Raw genomic sequence first — 27,324 nt, 5'->3', positions numbered from 1 at the left:
CAGGGATGTCTCATCTCCATCATCTCCAGAACCAGGTACCTAGCATACAACAGTGCACATAATAAATGGATTTAAACTGTATTAACCAGATTTCACTCTTATCAAACCCTTGGGGTCAAGAAAGTTGAGAGATGGGCTCTCAGCACACCCTGCAGGGATCTATGGTTGCTGCCACCTCTCTTTGAAGAGAGGAGGGGACCAAGGAAAGAGGCCTATTATCTTTTGGTTATTCCAGGTTCTATAGACAGTCTTCCCAGAGGCCCAAGACAGTGATGTGGATCTGGAGCTGGGCTGGGGAGAGGACAGTGTGGGCAGCTGGTTGCTTCCCCAACCAAAGATGAGACCAGAGTCATCCAACTCCCAGGCCATTCCTGCAGAGGCTGACAGGTTGCCACATACCATGTGCTCCATGCAGATACTGATCTCGCCATCGCTGTAGAATGCACCATAGAAGCCCACGATGTACGGGGAGTTGCACTCATGTAGAACCTGTAGCTCCCTTATGATCTGGTTCCGGATTGCAGGTTTGATCTCCAGGTGAATTAGCTGGGGAAAGAAGGTGGGAGGAAGAGAGGCTTTAAAAATATATGGATGGATGGAAAGAAGCTTTCTTAAATGCTTACGCTCTTAAAGGTAGGAAGAGAGAAAACAGGTAAGTTTTAACTACCAAGTTTTTGCCCAAAGCACTCAGTACCAACTAACCAAGGCAAGTATGGGTTCTGAAGGAGCTGTAACGAGGGGAGAGTGGCTATGCCTCTGCTCCTAGGAGCCAAGACTGGGGGTGGGGGGGGGGGCCTCACACCTCCTGAGAACAAAGCTGAATGGAGAGTTTCCTCCAAAAGGAGCAGTGAAGCTGAGAGAGGAGGGAAAAGTAGCCTTGAGAACCTGGCTGATACCTGAGGGCTATGGGAGTAGAAGGGTATGAGGAACTGAGTATGTGACCTAGGCTGCCCAGATTTCCCCTTGACCTCTGGAGCCCGAGGTGGTTAAGAGTCAGCCAGGGCCTCAGGTGCCACCTTATGTCCCCCTCATGTTGTCCCTGGTTTCATCCAGAGAGACAGGCGGCAGACACATCAGGCATATGAAATGGTTACTGAATAATAGAAAGCTGCTAGAAAGGGTCACAGACAAAGAGTGCCAGAGAACCTGGAAGCCATGGTTATTGGTGTGGGCTGAAGCTGCTAGTGAGAGCCAGACAGGAGGCGAGCCATAAGGACGGGCACTATTCAAGAGGATGGAAGGAGTGGCCCAAGCAAACATGTGCAGTCAGGATTAAACATGGTATGCTGGAAAACATGGAAGAGCCCAGCCTTGCCAGAGCAGGGGCCGTTTTCAGAAAGAGGAGGACCATGGCTCCACAGGAAGTCCAGCTCCAACACTGCTGACCACAGCGGGGGGCTGAGATGTTACACTGCAGGGAGCTGCAGAGGAAGCATCCACAGGGTTGGACCTCGGGCAAACAACCTGATAAGTCGGTGCATTGCTGGAGCTAGCTAAATAAAAGCAGCTTCTCCTGCACGGGATAATGGCAAATAGGCACCCCTGCATTCTTTCTAGAGCACGCACAAAGCTAAGGAAGGTCACTTGCCGTTATTTTCCAGTCTGGGGGTGGGGATAAATACACTAACACATCATCAGTATGTTTATCCTATAATCTGATAGATAACAGGAGCTCAAAATTCCAATAGCACAAAAAGGTACTGAATGAAAAGTCAGTCTTCCTTCCACTGGCCCCAGATCTTCCAAGAGATAATCCAATTACCTATTCACCAAGTCAAATCCCATTCAGCCCTTTTTTTTTTCTTTTTCTTTTTTTTTTCTTTTTTTTTTTCTTTTTTTTTTCTTTTTTTTTTTGAGTGGCCTCACCTTTCTGGCCATGACTAGGCCGGACGGCTTGTGGGAGACCTTGAACACCACGCCACCGTTGCCAGCACCCAGCTCACTGATCTTCTCGAAGTCGTCATCCTTCAGTTCCCCGACCTTCTGCTTCTGGGTGAGAAAGGCCTCAAGGCGCTTCCGCTGCTGCTCATCAAGCTCCAGCTCCTCCAGCTTCTTCTGCAAGGCCTCCAGGTTGGTCCTGTCCCAAAGGGGGGAGCACGAGTCAGAACTGGCATCAGAGAGGTCCCCCCTAGAGGAGCACTTGTATGGTGGAGAGTTCCAGCTCCCAGGCCGGATAGGAGAATGGATGCAGGGGTTCTGGGGGACAGTTCCATGTGCAGTGGGCCTGCCTCTGCTCCCTTCAATACACCACCAGACACCCCTCCCCTCTGACACCCTTCTCTCGAAGCCTCGGTTTCCTTATTTGTCAAATGAGGAAATTAGGTCTCTTCACTATTCTGAAAGTCTACAGAAGGAACCAAAGAATCTGCTAAAATCCAGAACAAGCCACTTTCATTTGCCTTAAAATCCCAGTTCCCAAAGCCCCACTGGTATTGGATTTATTAAGTTAACATCATACACAAAATCAAATCTATGCCCTAAAACCACTAACTGAAATCAAGCCAAACCATCAAAACAGGCTCTAAGCTGAATGGCAACAGCAGACACTCTCCTCTGACCTGTAAACAGGTCAGGGGATAGGTTCATCAAAATAAAGCAAGGAATCCTAAAATATATATACCTAAAATTTTTACTTTTGTATCACATATATAAATGTGCATTCATCCACCTTCTAATGTAGGTAGGGGAAGACCTCACTTTGAGTAAAGATCCATTGGTAAGAGCCCCACATCATCTTCCTTACGTGAACCAGAACATGATCTGTTGTCCATCATTTCCAATGTCCAATTCATTAAAGTGGAGTCAAAAGAATAATATCAAAATAAAATTGTAAGAGTTTTAGGTTTTCCCCCAATCTTAACGCCCATCTAATTTGACAGTAATGTTTTAGTGAGCTGGACTTATTGAATCTTTCCATGGCTTCTAATTAGTGTTCAAAGTGTGTGTGTGTGTGTGGGGGGTGACCCACTGCATTTGCAGGCTTATTTTACCAGTTTACCTGATATTTAAGTACATGACTTAATTACAATACCAGTCACATCTGTACAAATGACTTTGGGAACAAACTAGTTCTTGGTAAGCACATAATTCAGCCAGTGGGTGCTGAGGCGAGTGGGCAGGGCAGAGAGCAGCCTGCAAGCTGTGCATTTAGCACGCTTGTGGGCAGCACTGAGGTTTTACAAAGAACGCATAACAGAAAAGCATTCGTTATTCCTGGGAGTTCGTTAAGGGGACAATGGTAAAGAGAGCTTCCACTGTGTTTCATGTGATTTTAGTCCTAGTCTAAACAAACAACATGGGTGACAAGACAGGGCATCATTACACATCAGAAGGCTGGTGCCCACCCCTTAACATACACCCCATTACTGAGCTTGAAGTAAGCATCACCTTCCACTTTTCATTTACCCTCTATTCCAACTCTCAAGAAGGCAAGGAGATCCAGACCTACTGCCTCCCCAGTCTATGGAAAGACCCAACATACCTTACAAATAACAGTACAGGGGCCACAGAGGACACCAGGCTATTTTTACCAAGTGACCTCACTGGGTAGCTCTCAGGGAAGGAAGGTTGGTGCTATGGACCGAATATGTCTCCCTAAAATTCATATGTTGAAGCCCTGACCCCAAATGTAACTATGTTCAGAGACAGAACTTTGAGGAGGTAATTAAGGTTAACTAAGGTCATATGAGTCCTAATCAGATAGGACTGAAGGCCATAAGAAGAAAGGTGGCCTCCGCTGCCTCTGGACACACACCAAAGGCAACCATGTGAGGACACCAAAAGAAGGTAGCTGTCTGCAGACCAGGAAGAGAGGCCTCACCAGAACCCAACCATGACAGCACTGTCATCTTGGTCTTCAAGTCTCAGGACCACGGGAAAATAAATTTCTGTTGTTTAAGCCAACCAGTCTATGACATTTCATTATGCAGCCCAGACTAAGACAGCTGGTAATATTCTCATTCTGCTGAAAGGCTCAACTAAGTCTCACAGCTGCCCCAGTCTCTCAGAGGTAGGGACCCAGAATGAGCATGGCTGGGAGGCCACAACACACACCTTCAGGTTTCCTGACTCTCAGGTCACTCCACAAAGAACTCATCAATGACAAAGTTTGGAGACACCTGTCAAATGCAGACTCCACAGCTAAAACTTCAATGAAGTTACAGCTGCCCTGTAGGCCTCAGCCGTCCAACTAGAAACACACCCCCCAAAGGCTTGGGTCAAACCTGCACTCACACTGAGCAGGTATGAGGGAGAGGGGAGGACTGAATGGAAGGAAATCACTCTCCTCACAACACTGTGTACTGTTTCGTACTTGCTGTTTTTTTTTTTTTTAAAGGGATTTTATCTATTTATTCATGAGAGACACACACAGAGAGAGGCAGAGACACAGGCAGAGGGAGAAGTAGGCTGCATGCAGGGAGCCCGACGTGGGACTCATCCCGGGTCTCCAGGAACACACCCTGGGCCGAAGGCAGGCACTGAACCGCTGAGCCACCTGGGCTGCGCCGTTTCATACTTGCTAATGCATTTAATCCACAGCAGAGAGCAAACTCAAGCACAAACAGGTGAAGTGACTTGTCCAAGGTCACAGAGCTAGTAAGCAACAGAGCAAAGACTGAAACCATGGCAGAGAGAATCTCTAATCTCTACTATCTCTTCAAAAAGTTCAATACTTTCACGAGAATCAACTTGCAGACATGCATAAGATCCCAGTGTGGGGCATTTTCCATACCAGGGCTCCATCATACACACAGATGGTGTACCTACATAGAGCCCTCTGTGCCAGATGCAATCCTGCCTGCCCTGCACATCAAGCTGAACACTGCCTTGCAAGTAATGCTGGCCACAAGAAACCTCATCCATCTAGCAAAGAAAAAGAGGAAATTCTAACTCTGCTCATTTTCCTTGACTCTCTGTAAGATAAGTAATTCTCCTACCTTCAGAAAGAAAAACTAAATCTAGGCTTCCTCCCTCCTCGACCTTCTATGCTCACCAGTCTCACCGCACACAGCACCGGCTAAGGGACTTGACTTGCTTCTGGTGTATGCTTTCAGAAGGCTGTGCCACAGGACACAGCAAAGACTGTAAGCTATGGTGGCATGACTTCCCTGATGACTCCAGGTGGAACAGCACTGCCATGCTAACAAGTCATTTGTCATCGGGAATCCCAGTTTCTTACCTTAAATAGTCAACAACTAGCTGGGCGGCCATAGACTGACTACTCATTAACTTTGACACATCTGTGTTTTCTCTTCTGTCAAAGAGAGTCACAAGTCCGTGCTTCCTCTACCAGGGGAGGACCAAAACAGAAAACTAATAGGAAGGAACAACGGAATTTGGATACACTTCCACACTAGTGTTAGGGCAAGTGTGGGTGAGGAGCTGCCAAGGCAGCAACAGTGGCATCCAGAAGCTACTGTCTTTCCTTCAACAATTCCTAAAACCCTTGAAAAGTTTCTTAAGAATTACTTCAGTGAATGAAAGACAAAGGATTTTATCTGAAGGTGAAAGGAAAATCCCAGCATCTAAATGGCTTTCAGTACTCATTAAAAAGAAATCAATCGGGAATCCCTAGATGGCTCAGCAGTTTAGCTCTTGCCTTCGGCCCAGGGCGTGATCCTGGAGACCCGGGATTGAGTCCCATGTCAGGCTCCCTGTGTGGAGCCTGCTTCTCTCTCTCTGCCTCTCTCTCTGTATCTCTCATGAATAAATAAATAAAATCCTTAAAATAAATAACAAAATAAAAATAAATCAATCAATAAACATAGCAGTGTTTAGTACTGCTTCCTCTGGGACAGGGAGTCAATCAAGTTCAACAAGGCTCATTCGTGGGATGCCTGGGTGGCTCAGCGGTTGAGCATCTGCCTTTGGCTTAGGGCTTGAGCCTAGATTCCCAGGATTGAGTCCCGCATTGGCTCTTTGCAGGGAGCCTACTTCTCCCTCTGCTTCTCTCTCTGTGTCTCTCATGAATAAATAAATAAAATCTTAAAAAAAAAAAAACAAGGCTCATTCCTGCCCCACCCCATGCTGAAATGCTTCCAACAAAGGAAAGAGGAAGAGAGGGGCCTGTCTTCCTTCAACCACACCACAAGTCTCCAAATTTCAGAGAACCAGAATCTGTGTCCTGCCCAGTCTTTGGCTTTAACTGAAATCAGCAAAATCAGGACTATGGATCGAGAAAGGACACCAGAGCCCAGAACAATAAATATCTGACATACACACACAGCCCTCTCCAGGGACCAGCTATAAAGTCTGACTCCCATCACCCTCATGCACCACAGCAGAAAGAAAATAACCCATGGCAACATGAATTCTGCACCGTGGCTGTCTTACAGTAAACACAAGTTCATCGAGATACAAGATTATAGGTTTGAAACAGGAATGTAGAGAAGAGCAAGGAATGTGGAGAAAAACAAGGGTTGTCATTTGTATTCTGAACACACCAAGAAGGCACAATGTAGTGGGTGGAGAAAGGATGATCCTATGGGCAAGAACATCTCCTTCCCTCTCCTTCATCCCACCCATCCACTAAGCCTAACTGCAGTACGACAGCTGGAATCTTGCATTTGTGGCTCGGTGGTTTAAGTCAGGAAGCAGTATAAAACGTGGCATGGGAGGGACCTTAAAAACCACCTGATCCAATTCACTTTACAGGTAAGGTCACAGAAGTCCAGAGAGTACAAAGTCACAAAGCTCACTGGCAGAAGGTTTCCTAAATCCTAGAACAGAGCTCTCTTCAAGGCCGTACACTGCCATCTCCAGCCCTGATGGACCCTGAAATGGGAAGCTGACCTAAAGGAATGATTTAAGGAGAAGGGAGGTGACATCTAGACAAAGGAATGGAGTCTTCAAACAGCCACACACCAAACAGAAATGGGACACAGTAATGTAAACACCAGCCAGGGGTCTGTCACCAACCTAAGCCTTGCTCTAGCCTTCCTGCCAGGAAGGAACAAAGAGGGAAGAGTACAGGATGACATTCAGTAACTGTGCTGGAGGAAAGAAAAGGTTCCAGTGCAGGCAGGCGGGTATCCTCAGAGAGTATAGGGAGTTGGGAAGTTCTCTCTCCCCTGTGGCATTTGGCAGTTGGAAGGCTACTGGGGCAGAGAAGGAAGAGGGAAGGTAAAGGACCCAAACTAAGGGCAAATAAGAGCATGGGACTTATTGCAATCCCTCAATCCTCACCCCATACCAGTCCCATCTGTCAGATCCTAGGCAAGCTCCCACCCTCTCTGGTATTCAGTTTCCACACCCATTTTTACCAAAAGAAAAAAGTACATGGGGAGGAGGAGAGAAGGGAGGGGAGAGTTGTCTAAGTGTCTCTGAGACCCAAGCCTGTCAATGTGACAACCAGCTGAGGAAGTACAGAGTAAGACAGAATGTGTGCTTGGGTTGAAAAGCTGAAGATCTTCAAAAGAAGGAAAATATGAGAAGAGGGAAGATTGGCTTTACGATTCTCTACAGAGTCAAACCATGGACAGGGCACAGAGTGTGGGGGTAACAAAGAGTATAAGAGAGGGCGGCACCTGGATGGCTCAGTTAAATGTCTGCCTTCTACTCAGGTCATGATCTTGGGGTCCTGGGATCGAGCCCTGCGTCGAGCTTACTGGTGTCTCCTTCTCCCTCTCCCTCTATCCCTCCCCTGCTCATGCATATGTGCGCTGTGTCTCCCTCTCTCTCAAATAAAATCTTTTAAAAAAATAAAAACAAAACAAAACAACAAAGAGGAGAGGAAAGAATGGGCCTGAAAGAGGAAGACAGAGCTAACCAATTCCAGACTCCATCCTAAGTTAGCCCATCGGTGTAAGGGAGTGCAGTTTAGGCCAGCCCCAAACAACAAAGTGGAGAAGGGGCTCTATACCTTTACCCCTCAGCCCCACAGGCCACTCTGGGAAGGGCTGCTCAACTAACTAGGCAATAAAATTCTAGGATTATATAAGAAGCCAGATGGAACAACAAAGTATATGTTCTTCTGCATCTATGTCAAATTCAAAAAAAGGTAAAACTAATCTTTGCAGTTATAAGGTAGAAAAGTGAACACGTTTTAGGGTGGGGGCAGTAACTAGAAGGGGACATATGATGGTTAATTTTATGTGTCAGCTTGGCAGGGCCACAATGCTAAGTTATTTGGTCAAACTTTATTTAAAATGTTTCCATGGAAGTGAGGTTTGTGGAAGGGGTGTGATAAGAATAACATTCAAATTGGTGAATTTGAGTAAAGGAGATTACTCCCCATAATGGGAGTGGGACTCATCCAGTCAGTATAAGGCCTTAATAGCACAAAGACTGACCTCCCCAAAGAAGGAAGCCTGCCTTCGGATTTCAACTGCAAATCTTGCATAGGTCTCCAGCAATCTGGGCTACCCTTAAGACTGTGGATTTCCCAGGCTTCCATAACCACATAGGCCAATTACTTAAAAAGTTCTAGTAGGGTGTCTTCTCTCTCTCCTCTCTCTCTCTCTATCTCTTCCTCTCTATATATACCTATAACTTGGATGCTGTGATCTGATTTCTTTTTATTCCTTTTCTCCTGTCTCAGTTTGGATACCACCCACCACCCCCCAGTTTAGATAATTTCTATTAACCTATCTTCAGGGTAACTGATTCTTTCCTCAGTTCCCTACAGTCTGCTGACAGACTTGTTGACCTCTGAGATCATGTTTTCAAAATTTTCTAGCACTTTCACTTGAATCTATTTTTAGTTTCTATCTCTTCTGAAATTCATCTGTTCATGCATGTTGTCCATAATCATAGGTTATTTTAAAGCCTCTGTCCATTAATTCCATCATCTGAGTCGTCTCTGAGTCTAGTTCTATTGATGGCCTTATCTCTTGTAGGTTGTTTCTTCTCTCGATGTTGTGCTTTTTGTACACTAACTGGTGCACACTGTAATAGAAGAATAAAGACGGAGGTACATTATCTTCATGCTTAGAGATAGGCACATTATGCTGTCATGCTGTTAGTATTAGTTGGGAGTTGAGCTAGGTTTGGGTTTTCTGGTGAACCCTGATAATTTCCATGTACCTCAGGCTGCAAATTTCTCCAGCAATGGGTTTTATCTTATGCAAAGAGTGGAGCCAGAGCTGCAGAGATATTTTTTTTCTCAGTGTTCCTACTTCTCCTTCAGGTTTGAAGTGTCCCATGTGGCCTGGCCACAGAGTGGGATCCTTCTCCATGCCTTTGCCCCTGCTCTGGGGGTTGATGGCAATTACTTTTACATAACGCTCTCACATCATCTCAATGACCACCTTTTATTTCTCATCACAACACTGGCCTAAAGTGCCCTTAGCTGTCTGTATTCTTCTCACTGCTTCATGAAGGGCCTTCTGGTGCCCAAATGCATGCATGCTCACAGAAGGCCTGGGAAGATAAAACAGTCAATATAGTCTCAAAGGAAAAAGCAGTGAGGGAGGGAGAAGGGTCAGTGGGGCATATGTGTCAACAAGAAGTAACAACCAGGACCTGAAAGCATGGGAAGCAAGCCACAGTGCCCATGGTAGCGATAGGGAAGTTCTCTCCTATCCTGGTCCAGCCTCAGTCTTAAACAGGCCCTGTGAACATGGACTTCCTTCCTTTCCATGGCAACCAAAACAAATGTGTATCTGTGGCAGTTCTGGAGCAGGAGAAAGTTTCCTACTCCTCCTCCAGCAATAGACCTCTGCTTTGTGTTGGTGTTGAACCCAGCTTTGGGTTTAGACTCTCAAGCGGCTGTGGGAAGACATGCTTCAGTACAGCCATTCCCTTGCCTGGTATCATGATGTGCTTCACTGAATTTAGCTCAAGTATTTTTTCCCTTTCCTTGATGCTGTTTGCTAATGTAAATTGCATCTTGGCCGCCCACTCTCTTCTGCTTGCTGATAGACATAGGTGAGCAAAGTCTCACAGTCATTCTTGAAAGCATTCCCCAGACCCACTTCCAGGGCCAGTGACATATGCAGGAAATCTGCTGCTTCTGGGTCAGCACAGAGCTGGTCTTTCACAATGGGACATAAAACTAGAAAGAAAAAAAAAAAATCCACGTGGCTGCCATATACTCCTTGCTTAAGAAGCGTGAAGGCTTTGGAAGTCAGAAGACTTGTCCCATTACTTCCCCTTGATTATCCTCATAGGTAAAATAGGAAAGCTAAACTAGGTGGTCTTTAAAGTCCTTTGCAATGCTAAAATTCTCTAATCCTACTACCGGATTCATCCTGCAGTTTTCTAAGGACAGAACTTTGCAGCTAAGTCCCAGGGCCACACATCTCTGTGAACACAATGCCCGGCTTCGTCTGCTGTACATGTTTGAGGCCCTGGTCATTCATTACTTCTTATCCACACGTACACCCCACTGACTGTTTTCCCACCCTCACTGCCTTTTCCTTTGATTGTTTTTTGTTTTTGTTTTTGGTGGGAAGCAAAGCAATGTCTATTGAGCAATAGTGAAGTGATACTACAAAGCTCCCAAGGAGGGAGGGGACCTGAGAGGGTTGCCCTGCCTTTTCCTTTGAGGCTACATAGCCTTCTGTGAGCATGCATGCATTTGGGCACCAGAAGGCCCTTCGTGAAGCAGTGAGAGGAATACAGACAGCCAAGGGCACTTTAAACCAATGATGTGATGAGAAATAAAAGGCTGTTGTGGATGGGGTGCCCAGCTGGCTCAGTCGGTAGAGCATGCTACTCTTGATCTTGGGGTCATGAGCTTAAGCCCCACAATGGGTGAAGAGCTTACTTAAAAAAAATAAAAATGAAAAATAGTTGTTGTAGAGATGTAAAAAATGTAGAAATCCTCTAAAGTGTTAAACAAGTATTTAACAGTACTAGTAAGGGTAATATTGGTTAGTAATTGTTGGTTAGTAGGGGTAACAATTTGGTAGTACTCCCTACTGACTTACTGAGTATTGTGTGCATCAGGCATTCTGCAAAAGGTAGGTGTCCCTTTAACAACACCATGATGCGATCACCAGTCAGCCCCATTCTACTGATGAAATTCCTGCATCTTCATGTTTTCATGTAATAATCTCACAAAAATGTACAATGTAGTTAAATACTGCTTGGGGTACTGGAGTGGCTCAATCGGTTGAGCATCCAACTCTAACTCTTGACTTCATGGTTCTGATTCGAGCCCAGCATGGAGCCTACTTAAAAAAAAAAAAAAAAAAACTACTCTCATTGCCTTTCATTGGTTTCACCACCACATCCAAAAAGACTGTGGGGCAAAGACTGTCTTGCAGTTTCCCCTATTTTCTCAAGAGGCCTGAGACACGGACAGCTTTGTAGTTCAGAAGATGCTGGCATAATCAGTCTAAGTTTTACAGGCATAGGAGACCTGATTTGGTCTACAACGATACCTAAAATTTAGACAGCAAAAAGGAAAAAGGGCATTGTAGCATGGTCTCCCCTGTAGAAAATGGGGATTAAGGCTGTGATAAACAAAACGTGTCAGAAGAATATAACTTACAAGAAAAAAGAAAACAAGAGTCAAGACAAGTGTTTCTCTTTAATTTCACTTTAAATCAAGTAGCTTCCAGGCAAATCAACAAATGTTTTTCAAAGTCAAGAAAACAGGTTTAATTTTAAGAAGATAAACAGGGGCACCTGGCAGGTTCAGTCAGTAGAGTGTGCAACTCTTGATCTCACAGTCATGAGTTCAAGCCCCACATTGGGTGTGGAGCCTAATTTAAAAAAAAAAAAGGGATCCCTGGGTGGCGCAGTGGTTTGGCGCCTGCCTTTGGCCCAGGGCGCGATCCTGGAGACCCGGGATCGAATCCCACGTAGGGCTCCCGGTGCATGGAGCCTGCTTCTCCCTCTGCCTGTGTCTCTGTCTCTGTCTCTCTCTCTCTCTCTGTGTGACTATCATAAATAAATAAATAAATAAATAAATAAATAAATAAATAAATAAATAAATAAATAAATAAATAAAAATTAAAAAAAAAAATAAAGAAAAAAAAAAGCAAACAAAAACCAAAAATACTTAACCTCTGGAATCAGACTTCTGAAATGATACAAACTGCCTTCCCATGGCATGTTTCTGCAGAAGAGTCACACTGAAAAATACACGCACACGCCCACACAGAGGAACCTCTGGAATGACAGGACCACCCACTCACACAGACTCTTCTTAAATATTGAACAACATCCTAAATTGGAGAGGGAGTGTCATATTGTTGCTTTAAAGAACTAACTATGGTGTCTTCCACTCCAGTGGACAAAATTTGTTTCATATTAGCCATATATGAATTAATTACTAAAGAATCAGTCTTTCAGAAAAGTATCAAAAAAAATTGTGACGAAATTTGGAGGCAGAGGGGGGATAAAAAAGATCAGAAGATGAAGGACAAAAAGGAATAATGCCCTTCCTTGATGAGAACAAAAAGAGGAACATAATGCTTGTCTGATAATGAAATTTAGATACAATTAAGACTCCAGACTCTTGGACACCTGGGTGGCTCAGTGATTGAGCGGCTGCCTTTGGCTCAGGTTGTGATCCTGGGGTCCTGGGATCGAGTACCGCATCAGGCTCCCAACAGGGAGCCTGCTTCTCCCTCTACCTATGTCTCTGCCTCTCTCTGTGTCTCTCTCATGAATAAATAAATAAAATAAAATCTTAAAAAAAAAAAAAGACTTGAGATTCTTAAATGCTAGCCATATTATTCAAATTAACTCACTTCATCCTTGCAATTTTAAAAATTATGTATGTTGTTCCTATTTTACAGAAATGGGAATGGAGGCCAGGAGCAGTAAAGACTAGGTAGGGCTGGAACTCTAAAAGTTATCTTTCCTTCACACCATGAGCTGAAGAGCTCATGTCCTTCAAACAAATCCCCCACTCAATGAGCCATAACACAGGTATTTACCTGTTAGCTACTATTCCTTTGAGGCAAAGAACTGTGCTCTACTCTACTAAAAGGTTCCTGGAAAGGCAACAAATTAAATCTATGTACAGAGGAATTCCTTTCAGAGGAACATCCTAGACTGAGACATTTTGAATGGGATGGGAAGGGAAAAGAAAGGATCCTGCACAAGTGAAGCACACTGGTAGCAGCAGTAAAGATTCAGGTGGCCATAAGAGGGCCAGGGGACTACTGAGGGAGGCAGGGTGGTGAGGAGGCAGTAGGGAGTATTGAGAGGGAGAAAACACCATGGACAATCCAAGTGGAACATCCAATAAATATGTGGTCGACATCAGAGACAAAGGGAGCCCTGGGTCTGGTGGTGGCCACAAAATGAGTGTGTTCCTGAACAGACAAGCTGGTTGATTGTGGCCTTAGAAAGATAATATATTTGACCATACCCATTCCCTGCTCTTGAGAAGCTGACATATAGAAAGACCTTTCAGAAACTGCCTATGTAGGGGTGCCTGGCTGGCTCAGCCAGTAGAGCGTATGACTCCTGATCTCAGGGTCATGAGTTCAAACCTCATGTTAGGCATGGAGCCTCCTTGAAAAAAAAAAAGGAAAGGAAAAAGGAAAGGAAAAGGAAAAGGGAAAGGAAAGGAGAAACTGCCTATGTATGTAGTAATGGCCCATGTCACTCTGTGAATCAGCAGTGCAAGCTGCTTTTCAATTAAAGAAAAAGGTATAGGACCCAATGTGAACATCATCTTAAACCTCATAACCCAGAACCATGAGGACAGTCATGCTCAGAGGCACAGCTAAGACAGGAAGATCCAGTTGGAAGAAACAGATTCAAAATGTGTCTCCAATTCTAGTCCACAGAGAGAAATCACCAATTCTCCAGACCTGTTCCTTCCTTAAATACACAAACATGTTTATGACAGCTTGGCCCTTCTCCTTAATCAAAGTACCCACAAGAGGGGTCAGCAAACCTCGTCTGAGCACCCATCATCTCTGGGGAAAACCCCTCCCTACATCACTGTGTGGCAATGCTCACAGAACCCTGATCTCAGGACCAGGACTAGAAGTCTATATAAGTGCTCGCCTTGTCGAAAACTATGAGTTAGGCCCTCAAATTAATAGCAGTTGGCCTGGTAGGGTCAAAACCTACCTGGCAGAAGTAACAATAAGACCAGAGAGAACAAAACTCAATTAAAACAAAAAGTGACCGTGTTGGCTTCTGTCTTCTGAAAGAAGCGTGTGTGTGTGTGCGCGTGCGCGCGCGCTACCAAACCCCCTCACAGCAGAGGCTACCAGAGGACCAGAAGGTTCGCCCATAGTTTATAAGGGCCTGATCCTCATCCGTGGCTTAGGCAGAAGCAGGCCTGAACAGCATGTTGGGGGAGGAACCAGAGAAATGATTTAGGCTACAGAATAAGATGGGAGAAGACTGTTTGGAGTGGTTATAAGTGGCACAGGAAGAAAGGAGGTATCATGGCAAGGGGGCAAAGGTCATTTAAGACCAAATATAGTTACACCACTAGATTCTAAGTTGTCTTTATTGCTATAATGTAATACATCCCCCTTACCCCAGACCTTCAGTCCAATCTGCTGTGCACAAAAATAGCTTTGTGTGTATTGCATTCTTATTGTTGTTTGGTGGAAACCAGGAAAAAAGGGCCAACTTCCTAGCTGATTCAACACAAAGCAAAAAGAAGAGAAAAAAAAAAAAAAAAAACACAGAAAGGGAAACGTGGGTTCTACAGAAACAAGTGATCATAGAATGTAAACCTGTAGGGCTGCTCCAATCTAGAGGAGGGCAGAGGATGGGGAAGTTTAAGTCGACATCTGGTTTCTACCCATTTACGCCCACAGCTGTGAAATTGCAATGCAGATTTATCATGGAGCACCCACTGTGCGCCACGCACTATCTATCTGCGTTAGAGGCTTGGAAGGTACAAATGAAGCAGACTAGGTCCCTGCCCTCATCAGGCACTCTGTGTGTGTGTGTGTGTGTGTGTGTGTGTGTGTGTGTGTGTGAGAGAGAGAGACAGACAGACAGAGACAGAGAGAGACAGAGAGATAAAGATGTAGAGATGAAAGAAACAGGTTTCACAGTGCAAGCCAAACACAGCATGCTTTTAGCAAGTACAGAAATGTCTACAAGGTAAAGTAGATCATAATGCTGAAAGTGAGGTGCGCAGTGGGGGCTATCAGAACAGAGGTAAGACTCCCAATTTCATCTAAGATAAGGAAGGGGAAGAGAAGGTCAGAAACTGTAATGTCCAACTCCAGGCTTGGGCATCAGCATGAAAAAAAAAAAAAAAGGTGCTGTTAGAAGCCATTCCAAGTGGCCAGAGAGTAGGTGCATCCATCCAGGAGAACTTACAGATAAATCTGGAGGGTAGGTTGGGGCTAGACAAGGAAGGGCATAGTACATCCTGCTAAAGAATTAGGTTTGAGTTAAAGGGAGGGACGCCTGGGTGGCTCAGTGGTTGAGCGTCTACCTTCAGCTTAGGGCGTGATCCCAGAATCCTGGGATGGAGTTCTGCATCAGGCTCCCTGCAGGGAGCCTGCTTCTCCCTCTGCCTGTGTCTCTACTTCTCTTTCTATGTCTCTCATGAATGAATAAATAAAATCTTTTTAAAAAGAAAGAAAGAAAAGGAAGGGATACTGGGGAGATGTCAGTCAAAGGGTACAAACTTGCAGTAGAAGATGAATAGGTCCTGGAGGCCTGATGCACAGCACAGTAATTACAGTCAACAATACTGTATCATATACAGTAAAGCTGCTACGGGATTGGATCTTAAATACTCTTACCACAAAAAAGAGATAGTTATGGGACATGATAGAGATGTTAGCTAAAGTTATGGTGGCGATCATATGACAATACATAAATGTATCAAATCAGCACCCTTATATACATCAATTAGAACCTCAAGAAAAAAAAATTTAATCTTTAAAAAAAAAAAAAAAAAGTCCCAGCACACCAGCCTAGAATGCCTCAGAATATTCAGGGTTTGGCAAAGATCAGCCTGACATCTTAGCTTCTAAAAATGCCATAAGGTTCCTTTTTTTAATATCTTTAATTAAAAAAATTTAAAATGCCATAAGAGCACTTTTATATTTAAAAATCTAAAATACATGCAAAACATCACAATTTGACCAGGATGCAATTTAAGTATGTGGTTTGGGAGTCAAATCACCCATAATGTGCTTGTCTAAAACATACATAGATAAGTGTAAAAATTCTAGTTTGGAACCTTCACAGAAATGGAGTCAAGATCTGCACATCTCAGGAGACATACTAGCTTCCTTGAGACAGAGACTGTAGAAATCTGAAGTCTGAAAGCTGCTGAGCTCAGCTTTCCAAATCTTAGGAAGCCCATAGGGGACTTCTCTTCCGATAACTAAAATCTTATTACCTAGTCCAAAGACTGACTCAAAAAATCCTCTGACAGTATTTCTCACACACCAATCCACAGTCCTGGATCCAATTCCTAAATCTAACACTCATCCACATTACTGCCATCTATACAATCCACATAGAAGTGGTGGCTGCTTTTCCAGTGATGCCTGAAGCTCACCAAATTCAGTTCACACCTATTTTTACTCACACAATCGCACTGTCAATAATTTGCCTTCAAGGGTATAAAACATGCTTTTAGCAAAAGGTACCAAAATTCTGGAAATAGCACTGAACCTGAAGTCAAGATGTCTAGAGCCCTCCTCTGCCGGTTAACAGGCCATCTAACCCTGAACCTAAAACGGAAGCAGACTCTTGTCCCGCATCACAAGGGGCTATTATGAGCACCTGCACAGACAGTGGGTGAGAATGTGTTCCAAAACAGATAAAGAAGCAAACACATCAGAGACTTTTCTAAAACAAAAAACTTTCTTCTAAATTACTCTTGATTAGCAGCACCTGACTGGCTCAGTCGGTGGGTTGTAGCATGTGACCTTTGATCTCGGGGTTGGGGGTTTGAGCCCCATGTTGGGTGTAGAGGAAAAAAATGTTTTTAAATGAATGCCAAATAAATAAATGATTCTTAGTTAGGTGACTGTGGTTGTGATGACACTTCACATTAACTGTGAATCCTCAAACAGCATTAAATAATAACCAATGATCACAATCAGTAAACAAAACCTACTAAGACAACACTCCATTGCATATTTTGCATATTAAATTAGAGGTACTGGTGGAGGAAAAAAAACAAGAAAACTGCAAAACCAGCATCATTAAGCATTCTCTGGACCTTGGTCGCTTAGCGTTAAAATTCTGCAGGCTCTGACTGGCATTCAAAAGAGAAACTTGTTCTTACAGCAACAGATAAAAAGATTTGTCCACCAAGTTCTTCCTCTTCACTACTCCCCACCCACTTCCTTTTCTTCCAAAGGAGAACGCACTCATTTTACACACTGGTTTGCCACATCCTGCCTCGGAAGCTACTTCCCAGGAGCTGCTCCGGCTATTCTGAGAGGAGGTTTAACTCCTTCAGGCCCCCCAAACCACTACTATATTTATGACAGCCTCACCCACCACAGTCATTTACAGTCTAGTAACTAGAATCCACACGATCAGATAATACTCCTGACTTCTTCATGCTACGCACTGAAGTAAGCATCTGACCTACAACACAGTCCTGCAGGAGCCACATCCCTTGGTCCCACCTGGGGGCTCCAACTAGTCCAGGTTTGCTTAATCAGCCAAAAAAAAAGACAAAAAGAAGAAATGACTGGGGCCCCTGGGTGGCTCAGTTAATCTGCCAACTCTTGATTTCAGCTCAAATCATGATCTCAGGGTCCTGGGATACAGCCCTGCATCGGCTCCATGCTCAGCAGAGTTGGCTTGAGGATTCTCTCTCTTCCTCTCCCTCTTGCCCTTCCCCCCACTAGTGCATGTGTGTGCTCTACACCAATATCTTTTTTTTTTTTCTAAAGATCTTTTTTATTTATTCATGAGAGACACAGAGAGAGAGAGGCAGAGGCAGAGGCACAGGCAGAGAGAGAAGCAGGCTTCGTGCAGGGAGCCCCATGTGGAACTGGACCTAGGGTCTCCAGGATCATGCCCTGGGCTGAAGGCGGGCACTCAACCACTGAGCCACCCAGGCATCCCTATCTTTTTTTTTTTTTTTTTTTTTTTTAAAGAGAATGATTCAAGGAAAGCTATCCAGAAACTTAATGCACACTGTATTTGGTATCAGGGAAAACCCAATGAAGCAAATCTCCTGTCCCACATGGGCTCTGTAAGCTAACACCAACATTCATTCATTACATATTTATAGACCACTTACTACACATCAGACCTAGGCTAGAGATGGGGCATCCAGACAAAATTAAGAGGCTCCAGAAGCTCACAGCATAGATGATGAAGCAACAGATATATACAAAGATCACACATCCACATACAACACCCCCAAAGTGGTTTGTCTCACACATAGTTCATGGACAGCCCCACTGGAAGTTTTCTAATGGAGACCAGGCAAAGTTTCATGGACAAGATAATACTGGACTTCAACCTTAAACGAGAGGGTAGACTCCCAAACGTTGGCAATAAACGTGACAGAAAAATCCCAAAGGAAATGTATAAAGTCGGGATCCCTGGGTGGCGCAGCGGTTTGGCGCCTGCCTTTGGCCCAGGGCGTGATCCTGGAGACCCGGGATCGAATCCCACATCAGGCTCCCAGTGCATGGAGCCTGCTTCTCCCTCTGCCTGTGTCTCTGCCTCTCTCTCTCTCTCTCTGTGACTATCATAAATAAATAAAAAAAAAAAAAAAAAAAAGGAAATGTATAAAGTCATGGGTAACATTTTATTGAATGCTTATTATGGTTTAGGTGTTATGCTAAAGACTTTACACTTAACCCTCAAAACAACCCTACAAATCAGGTATTATTACCACTCCCATATTTACTAATGAGAAAGCTAGGGATGACAGACCTTAAAAAGTCCAATTGACATCATTATTTAGGGATGAAGGACTCCAACCTCAGCTATCTGCTTCTAGGGATTACTCCTACAACAGAAAGCAAGAGCACCCACTAAGTGTCAGAATAGAGTTTATAACTGTGGGAAAGCTGGTCATAGTATTAGAAGAGAAGCAGGGCATAATTAAACTCTTTTCCCCTTTAAGAGACTTGAGATCTTTGTAGTCAAGAAAGATAAGGAATATATGTATTTCTTTAAATCCCGAAATCAATAAACACTAATACCTACTACATGTGAGATCCTGTACAGAGGAAAATTATCTTCTGCTGTGCTACAATTGGCTTCCTGCCACATATATCACCCCTGTACAGGTCGACTGGGACCCCCTGGCTGGCCAGGCCTGTGTCCTTCCCAAAGTTACCACTTAGACAAAGAGTATGCTCATCCATGACACGGGAGGACCACAGAGCAGTGAATGGCACACCAGTTGCTGAGCTCCCAGGATGCCCTAACTCCATCAGCAGGAGAAGGTAGAACAACGAAGCTTCTATGACAAATGAGAAGTACTTTTTCATGATCCAGGATTGGACCTTTTGTAAGTTTTAACAGTCTTCAGCAGTTCTTGTGCTATATCTTATCCGCCATTTTTAAAACATCAAAATATAGTGATTTTTAGAACCCAAAGACATACTGTTAAGAGAGAATTTAATAGTATTTTTTTCTCTCCACATACTCTTATTATCCCTACTTTTCTTTTTTTTTTTTTTCCTAAAAGTTAAATCCTATCAATCAAACCAATACAGGGCCACCCCTAGGATGCAGTTAACCTGTATAGAAATCTGTCAAGACTTTAACAACCCTTAGCAAAGACAGGTCAAGAGAGGCTGTGAGGGTTAACAGGAAATGAATTCACTCTGTGCTGGGGGCATTTAAGAGAGAACTGGTCACCTTTATTCATTCTAACTGAACATAAAGACTCTCTCCTCTGGCCATAAAACAGAATCAAAGGGTGGGCAGGGCAGAAAAACAAGAGCCCTGCACTAGAGAAAAGTCAGGGGTCCTGGATCTCCATTGAGGCTGTTGCTCACTAGCCATAAGCCACCTGGCCTCTCTGGGCCTCCATCTCTTCATCATACATCCAGGAGGATGAACTATAAAGATCTTTTCCATCTCTAACATTTAAGGACAGACAAGTAGCAATCCTCAGGGGAGAAAGAATGAAAGGTGTTGGTGGTGAAAAGGATGATTAATACAATGTAATGTTACCCTGGGTCCAGAAATAGCCTGGCTTAGTGCTGCATTCACCTTATCAGTCTAGATTTATTGGGGGGGGGCTGGTGGGTGGGAATCACAGCCACCTACAGTGAAATTAAACTCTGTTCCCAAATGAGTTCTGCTGAAGTGTGATTTATCCAGAGTGTTAAACAACTCACCGGCAGTACAAAACTGTGTTACTGAAATTGTATTATTGCACAAACTTAACTTTTCTCCAAATGTGATTTGCAGAGAGGATGCAGAGCTGAGAATCCTGTGTCCATGACCATCTGTCCTATCCCAGTCCCTGGAGAGGCGTGGGGGGAGAGTGTGAAAAGCCACAGGTGCCATGTATATTCAGCCACCAATGTCACATATCCATCAAGAAGCCCAACATTTGCTGGGGATAAGTGTTCAGCTCAGCATGCAAAAGAGGCTCGCTGATGCATTGGCCCCAAACATTCCCTGAGCCTTCCTCTGCACCAGGCAGGGAGTTGCAGAACACCACAGAATAGGGAAGATGTCACCACCAGTATATGCTTCCCAAATGTTTCCCCTCTGGGCAAGGAAGGGGCTGTTGGCTGAAAAGGCAGTATAGAGGACTATAAGCACTCTTAGCTGCCAGCATGACAAGGACAAGACCCTTAACCAGAATCGGCTTCCTATCTGTTGAGTAAAGATAACACATATCCCCACACGTCTCATGTGGTTGAATGAGGAAAAAAGAGATGTAAAAATGATGAGGAGTAAGGGCACCTGGCTGGCTCAGTCACTATAGCATGGGACACTTGATCTTGGGGTTGTGAGTTCAAATCCCATGTTGGACACAGAGATAACTTTAAAAAAAAAAAAAAATGAAGAGTATACAAAGCCTCACAGAATAAAAGCTAAGATTACCACCTGTGACCTTCTTGTGCCAAAATACTAAACTGAAAATAATCAAAATAAGTCAAACTTTGCAGGGATTAACAGAGCGTTGACCTTTGGAAAGGAGTGCCTTCTGCCCTCTTTACTGTCACGTCACGACTTAAGTCGTTCAGCAAAACTTCACCAAACCAGATGGCAGGGAACACGCCATGAACTGGGAACAAGACATAGTTCCAGGCTTCCCCAATATCAGTCCAACAGGACAGGAGTTCCAGAAACAACTGCAGTGTGATGGAACACGTACAGAGTGCCCTGGAAGGTGGAAAAGTGACCACTGGAGTGGGGTGGACAGACCTGTGACAGATTTACACAAAAGCTAACCTACAGGCGCGTCTGGGTGGCTCAGTCAGTTAAGCATCTTGGTTTTGGCTCAATCTTGTGGGTTGTGGGACCTAGCCCTGCAATGAGCTCAACGGGAAGTATACATGGAGATTCTCTCCCTCAGCCCCTCCCCCAACTAGTGCTCTCTCCCTAAAATAAGTCTTTAGAAAAAAACCCTACAAATTGAGCTCTGACACAAGATTAGGATTGCAACATGGACTGAAAGGTGGAGAAGGGAATCTCCAGAAGACAGTCTGAGCAGAGGCCAGGACCCACTGGGAAAGACATGTGGATGAACCATGAAAAAGTAGACCCCAAGAGCCACCTAGAGCATACCTCCCCAACATCTGGCTTAGCACAAGAGTGTTACCTTCGCTTTACATCAGCGTCTACCCCTTCCTATTCCTACACACACCCCCCACAGGAGAACTTCTTTAAACTCTTGGAGAAGAAAGCAGAGCTTCTTGTCAGGCAGATGGTGGTCCTGGAGAAGCTACGAGGAGTCTGTACTGAGATGTACTGTGTGGCAGCTGTTCGCTGAGCACCTTTTGCAGCCTCCCGTTTCACTGAAAGTAATTCTTTCACTTCCTCCCCCAAAACTGCAAGTGTGCCCAGCACTGTCTCTATTCTGTCTGGATCAAGAACAGCTGAAGAGTCCCATCACTGGAGGTACCTTGGGAGGGGAGAACTGTCTCTCCTCACATGATAGAGAATAAGGCACCCTGGCAGGGAATCGAGTCCTGGCCCTTCTCACTCGTCCTGTTAATCATAAGAACCAGTCTACACACATGGAATGTCTGAATCCTTTCTGCTGGGTAGGTGTCACGATGCCCATCTTACAGATGTGTAAACAGACTCGAGGATGTGAAAGAACTTGCACAAGATCACTCAAGAGACGAAGAGGCCAAGCCAGAACTCAAACCGATGTCCGCCAGCTCCAAAGCCTTTTCCCTGTGTCACACGGTCCCCAGGCCATGCTTACTCAACAGTCACACTCACAGTAGAACCTACTGTGTGACGTGGCCAACTCCCTTTAGCCCTTCTTTGCAGTCCTGAATTCTTTATCTGACAAAAGAAGAGGACTGCCAAGGGAGACCTCCAAGATTCCTTTTGGTAATAAAACTTCATTTACTTGATATCTACTGTGAGATTGAAAGTGTGCACAGTGGTGACCTATAGGATTATGTGGACTCATTATATAAAGCCTGAAAGGTAGGAAGGCATTCCCATCAGCCCACCTTGCAGAGAAGCAGACACAGGGTGGTCACGTGGCAAGTTAACAGCTCTCCCAGAGAAGGAGCTGAGATCTCACTCTCCCTCTAACACAAGGCTGTTATTCAAAAGCCTTTCAGCCTGACAATTCTCAAGCCTCAGACTTTTGGAGCCCTCTGGAAGAGGGGGTAATTTCTGGATTCAAATGGAACACCTGGAGAGACAGAAACAATTACTTAAAACCTGAGCAGGAAGCTGCGCTCTTTGCTGCACTGCCAGCATCCAAAACTCCAAGAGGGGAACAGTAAGTAGGTCTTCCTCAGACCATCTCATGTTTGAACCTGGGGACTTCAAAACTCTCCTAAGCCCATTCCCAACCTTCTAGAAATGAGACTCTACTCTGTCAAACTATATAAGGAGTCAGATGGGTGCTCTGCCCACACCCTCCCCCCAATACCACCACCACTGCTGCCACAGCCGCACCACCTCAGGGAATTAGAGTAAGACCAGACATCAGGCTCCTTGGGACCCCTTCTAAGACATTTCTAATGTCCTCTCCACCTCTGCCTTTTGTAGTCTCAGAAAAGACAGGCACTTTCCTGGATACCTTGCCATCACTTCAACTTCTGTTTTTAATCTCTGACCATACTCATGCATGTGACATCAACATTTCTTTAGGGAGAAAAAAACCTGAAACTTCAATTTGTTTCTAAAAAACAATTTTTTTTTAAATTTAGATTTATTTATTTATTCATGAGAGACACAGAGAGGGAGGCAGAGACACAGGCAGAGGGAGAAGTTGGCTCCCTGCAGGGAGCCGGATGTGAGACTCGATCCTGGACCAGGGATCACAACTTGAGCCAAAGGCAGGTAGGTGGTCAACCACTAAGCCACCCAGGAATCCCTAAAAGACAATTTTCTAAACCAGAGAGTGTGTTATACTGAAATCAAATATCACATTTAAGGCTTCCTAAAAATATTACCCCTGTACAATGCCTCCCTTTTGCTCCTACGTGCCCATCCCCCAAATACACACATACACTTTAGACTGTTATTTAGATCCTAGCATGTATAATGTAAATGTCTTTAATCTACTAAGGACACTTGCACATGATTCCTCACTTTACTTAAAAAAAATGATCCAAACTGGAGCTTCCATTACATATCAGGACCAAATAGGTAAATACACGGATGGCAAATGCTGACAATAAATGAATTTAAACTGCATTAGACTTCGCCCAGAACACTGGCATCTTTTTCCATCTTCAGCAAAAGTCCATTTCATCCATTTCTCAGCTCAGTGCCTGGTCTATATTAGGTATGTAATAACTATCAGTTAAATGAATGTTAATACATTTGAATCTTCTTAACACCGAGTTCAAAACCTATTATTGTAGTTTTAGTCAAAATCTAAATCTATTTGACCCTCACACAAAAGCCATCCAAATCAACAACAAACAACAAGCAGCTGCTTCTATTCAAAGTATACATACCTCTGTCATCTGAACTGTTTTGAAGTTGGCCTTGATTGGAAGACAAATGGCTAGCAGCTGCAAGTTCAGTTACAAAGGGCTGGGTAGGAAGGCAGAGCACGAACTAGAGGGAATCAAAGTGCTGTTTCATACATTAAACATGGAATTCCTTTCCGACAAACAACTCTCATTTTCCTAGAGGCAACTAATCCGGACATGCCCTTTGAACTTAGGAAAACACAGGGCTGCACTCTGGGAGAAAAAAATCTAGTTTGCAGGCCAGGCAAGGCTGGGAGAGTAGGACAGTCACTCCTCTTGCACACCTTTCTATTGTTTTCAAAGGAAAGTGTCAGCCATGGGAAAGTCATGAGCTGATCAGTCCAAAGGCCCAGATTAACCAGACTCAATACTGAACACGTTACTTTCCTTCGTCCCTCATTTTTTCCTTCACAAGGGGCAAAAATAAATTAATAAAGGGGTAAAGTTGGATGACGTCTAGCCAGTAATTTTCTGCAATGATCAGAATGTTCTAATCTGTGCTAACAGAGTAGCCACTAGTCACATGCAGCCTTAGTCCCTTGAAGTGTGGCTTGTGTAATTTAGGTACTGATTTTTAAACTTCATTGAATTTTAATACATTGAAGTACATACAAATACATTTGATTGGCTACAAATGGCTAGTGGCTCCAGTTCTGGAGAGTACAACTCTATAAAGACCTCTAGGGGGCGCCTGGCTGGTTCAGTCTGTAGAGTGTGCAACTCTTGATCTCAGGGTCATGAGTTCAAGCCGCACACTGGGCACAGAGCTTACTTAAAAAATTTTTTTTCAAGACCTCTATCATTTTACATAATCTTTGGACAGCCATGTGGGAAAAACGTGGAGGTTAGAGTAGGCTAGTCCTAGATTCTAAACTTAGTCCCACCACTTTCTAGCTATGTGATCTTCTGCAAATTACCTCACTCCCCTGAACTTCATTTTCCTTATTTGTACAACAGAATATTAGAATCTTTCTGGCAGAATTTTTGTGCAAATTAAAGATAATGCATGTAAAGAGAATAGACAGGCTCTCAATAAATGTCAAGTTATTTTTCCAATTAATGATGTCCTTCAGGGATGCAAGTTTCATGTCTCTGGACTTCATCCTACTCTTCCTTCCTGATGTAGGAAGGACTTATTACCCCACAGATTAACTGCTGTGCTCCTACAGATGCAGCCCTTGTCTTTCAAGAATACAACTTGCTCAGGAATTGATTCAGGTCCTCAGCTGTGGATGAGCCAGTGAGCCAAGTCCTCTGCACCTCCGGAACTGCTGACTTCCGCTTACCCTGCGTACCCTCACACCAGCATTCAGGAATTCACAAAACTCTTACCCGTGACTGCATACCAAGCTGACACTTTGTTCAATGCAACCAGAACACCTGTTGGTGGCTCTGGTCTTTCCCTTCTTAACTCTCCCTACGACTCCCCCCACCCTCCAACTTCCCCTAATATTTTATGGCTTCTTTATTTGGAAATGCTTTAGGATAACCTTTCATTTTGTAATTGCTCAGTGATTCAGAATACTCAGAAATAGAAATGCAACAAGCTACATTTACAGCTAACCCAGCATTAGTTTAGTTTCATTACCAAAATAAAACAAGGCAAAAGAGACTATGTTTTAGGAGTGTTCCAATAAAATAATAAAAATGTTGTAGTCCCTATCTAAATTTTTTTAAAGATTTTATTTTTAAGTAAGCTCTACACCCAACATGAGGCTCAAACCTACAATCTTTTTTTTTTAAGATTTTATTTATTTATTCATGAGAAACAGAGACAGACTCAGGCAGAGGGAGAAGCAGGCTCCATGCAGGGAGCCCGACATGGGACTCGATCCTGGGTCTCCAGGATCACACCCTGGGCTGAAGACGGTGCTAAACCGCTGAGCCATCTGGGCTGCCCTCAAACCTACAATCTTGAGATCAAGAGTTGCATGCTCTACTGACTGAGCCAACTAGGCCCCCCAGTCTCTACCTAAATAATACGTGTTAAAAGCCTGGTCCAAGCGTTCCACTGGCCTGTCCTCTGGTGAATGGAACCTTGCCATGGTGCCAATGACCAAGGTTTATAGTGGACATAGATGAATGCCTAAAAGAAGCAGGATAAATTTTATATTAATAATTATTGGAATGGTAAGCCTCTGTCTTCTTCCTATTGGGGGCTGGGAGTGGGGGAAGAAGCTGAAAATATAGACTGGCATTTTGGTAGGATTTCAATCTAGATTCCAGTAAACCATCAGACAAAAGGTTTACAGTTGGCTTGGAATTTTTGTTAACCTCTGAGGCCTCCCCCGACCGTTTACTGAATGATGGTATGAAATCAAATTGGGCAAATAACTTTAGCTCTGGACTCTCAAATGTGGTGAAACTCTTAATTTTTTAAAACTAATCTGGAAATGTAACCTACAACTCAATAAAGAAGGGACTATAATTATCCTGGATACAGACAAGTCTGTAAGGACAATATGATTGGCTAGTTATGTCTTCTTACAACTTCCCATATTCCTAGATTTAACCTGAATCTGGAACCCATGTAGATCACTCACTCAACTTACTGTTCTACTTAGTCTGAAAAGTAGATGCACGTAAGAGCATTCGAGATTCTGAACCGTTCTTGGTAACAGTTAAACTCAAAATAGGTCAATTCCAGAAAGGCATTCATTTCAAGGGGACTTTTGTCTGTGGTTATTTTGAAAACCACTGCTTTTAAAACTGACATTATGAAGCTTAAAAATAGACCCTCCTACTAAGGATCCTAGACTAAAATACCCTTTCCTCCCCTCATTTCCTTATTCCCTTTTCACTCAAACACCTAAGAGAATGGTGATAGAGAGGAGTGCCTCCACAAGACCTTCAGATTATTACATGAAAAAATTCAGATTATTTCTTGAACAAATTCAGATTAGTTTTTTAAAAATTGTTAGGATAACTGGATAAAGTTCTCAAAATTTGGTGTTGGGTAAACTTGGAAAGTTTTCCAACCAAGTATCCCAAATGAAAACATGTAATATATACACCATAAAGAAACTGAAGTCTGAAAACCACCTCCTCCATTCCAGCTGTGTGAGCTCCCAGCAAGTTCCTTCTCTCTGGGTCTGGTTTAATCTCACAAATGCAGGCAGGGGGCTAAAGGATCTGTAAGGTCCCATTCAGCCCAAACAGGCTCTGCTTCTATAAAGCTAGGCAGCTGCTTCTTATTTTCAAGGCTCTTTGGAAAAAGCAGAAATGTTCCTTGCCTAGAAGGTCCTTGGGAAGCATCATTATACTTAACAGTGTTCCTATGGGACACAAGAACTGCTATTGAGAGTAACCGTAAGATGGCTATAAAAATATAAAGGTGTTCAGAGGAAAAAATAAGTTATGT

General features: G+C 43.9%; 1 protein-coding gene and 1 non-coding gene across 2 annotated transcripts in view; one reads left to right on the top strand and one right to left on the bottom strand.

Moving 5' to 3' along the window:
- The window catches only part of MAP2K1 (mitogen-activated protein kinase kinase 1), a 77,293-nt gene that overhangs the window by 38,304 nt on the left and 11,665 nt on the right, over positions 1–27,324 (bottom strand). The window contains exons 2-3 of the mRNA NM_001048094.2: positions 1,867–2,077; positions 400–546 (exon numbers count right to left, since the gene is read on the bottom strand). Coding sequence (NP_001041559.2) covers positions 400–546; positions 1,867–2,077 — 358 coding nt within the window. The remainder of the gene's footprint in view (positions 1–399; positions 547–1,866; positions 2,078–27,324) is intronic.
- TRNAR-CCU lies at positions 13,335–13,407 on the top strand. The gene has a single exon. It is a non-coding gene; the product is annotated as a tRNA-Arg (tRNA).

The sequence above is a fragment of the Canis lupus genome, chromosome 30 (genome assembly GCF_011100685.1).
Source record: "Canis lupus familiaris isolate Mischka breed German Shepherd chromosome 30, alternate assembly UU_Cfam_GSD_1.0, whole genome shotgun sequence".
Lineage (NCBI taxonomy): Eukaryota > Metazoa > Chordata > Mammalia > Carnivora > Canidae > Canis > Canis lupus.
The sequence above is the reverse complement of the archived record's forward strand: the minus strand, read 5'-3'. Positions and strand labels throughout refer to the sequence as shown.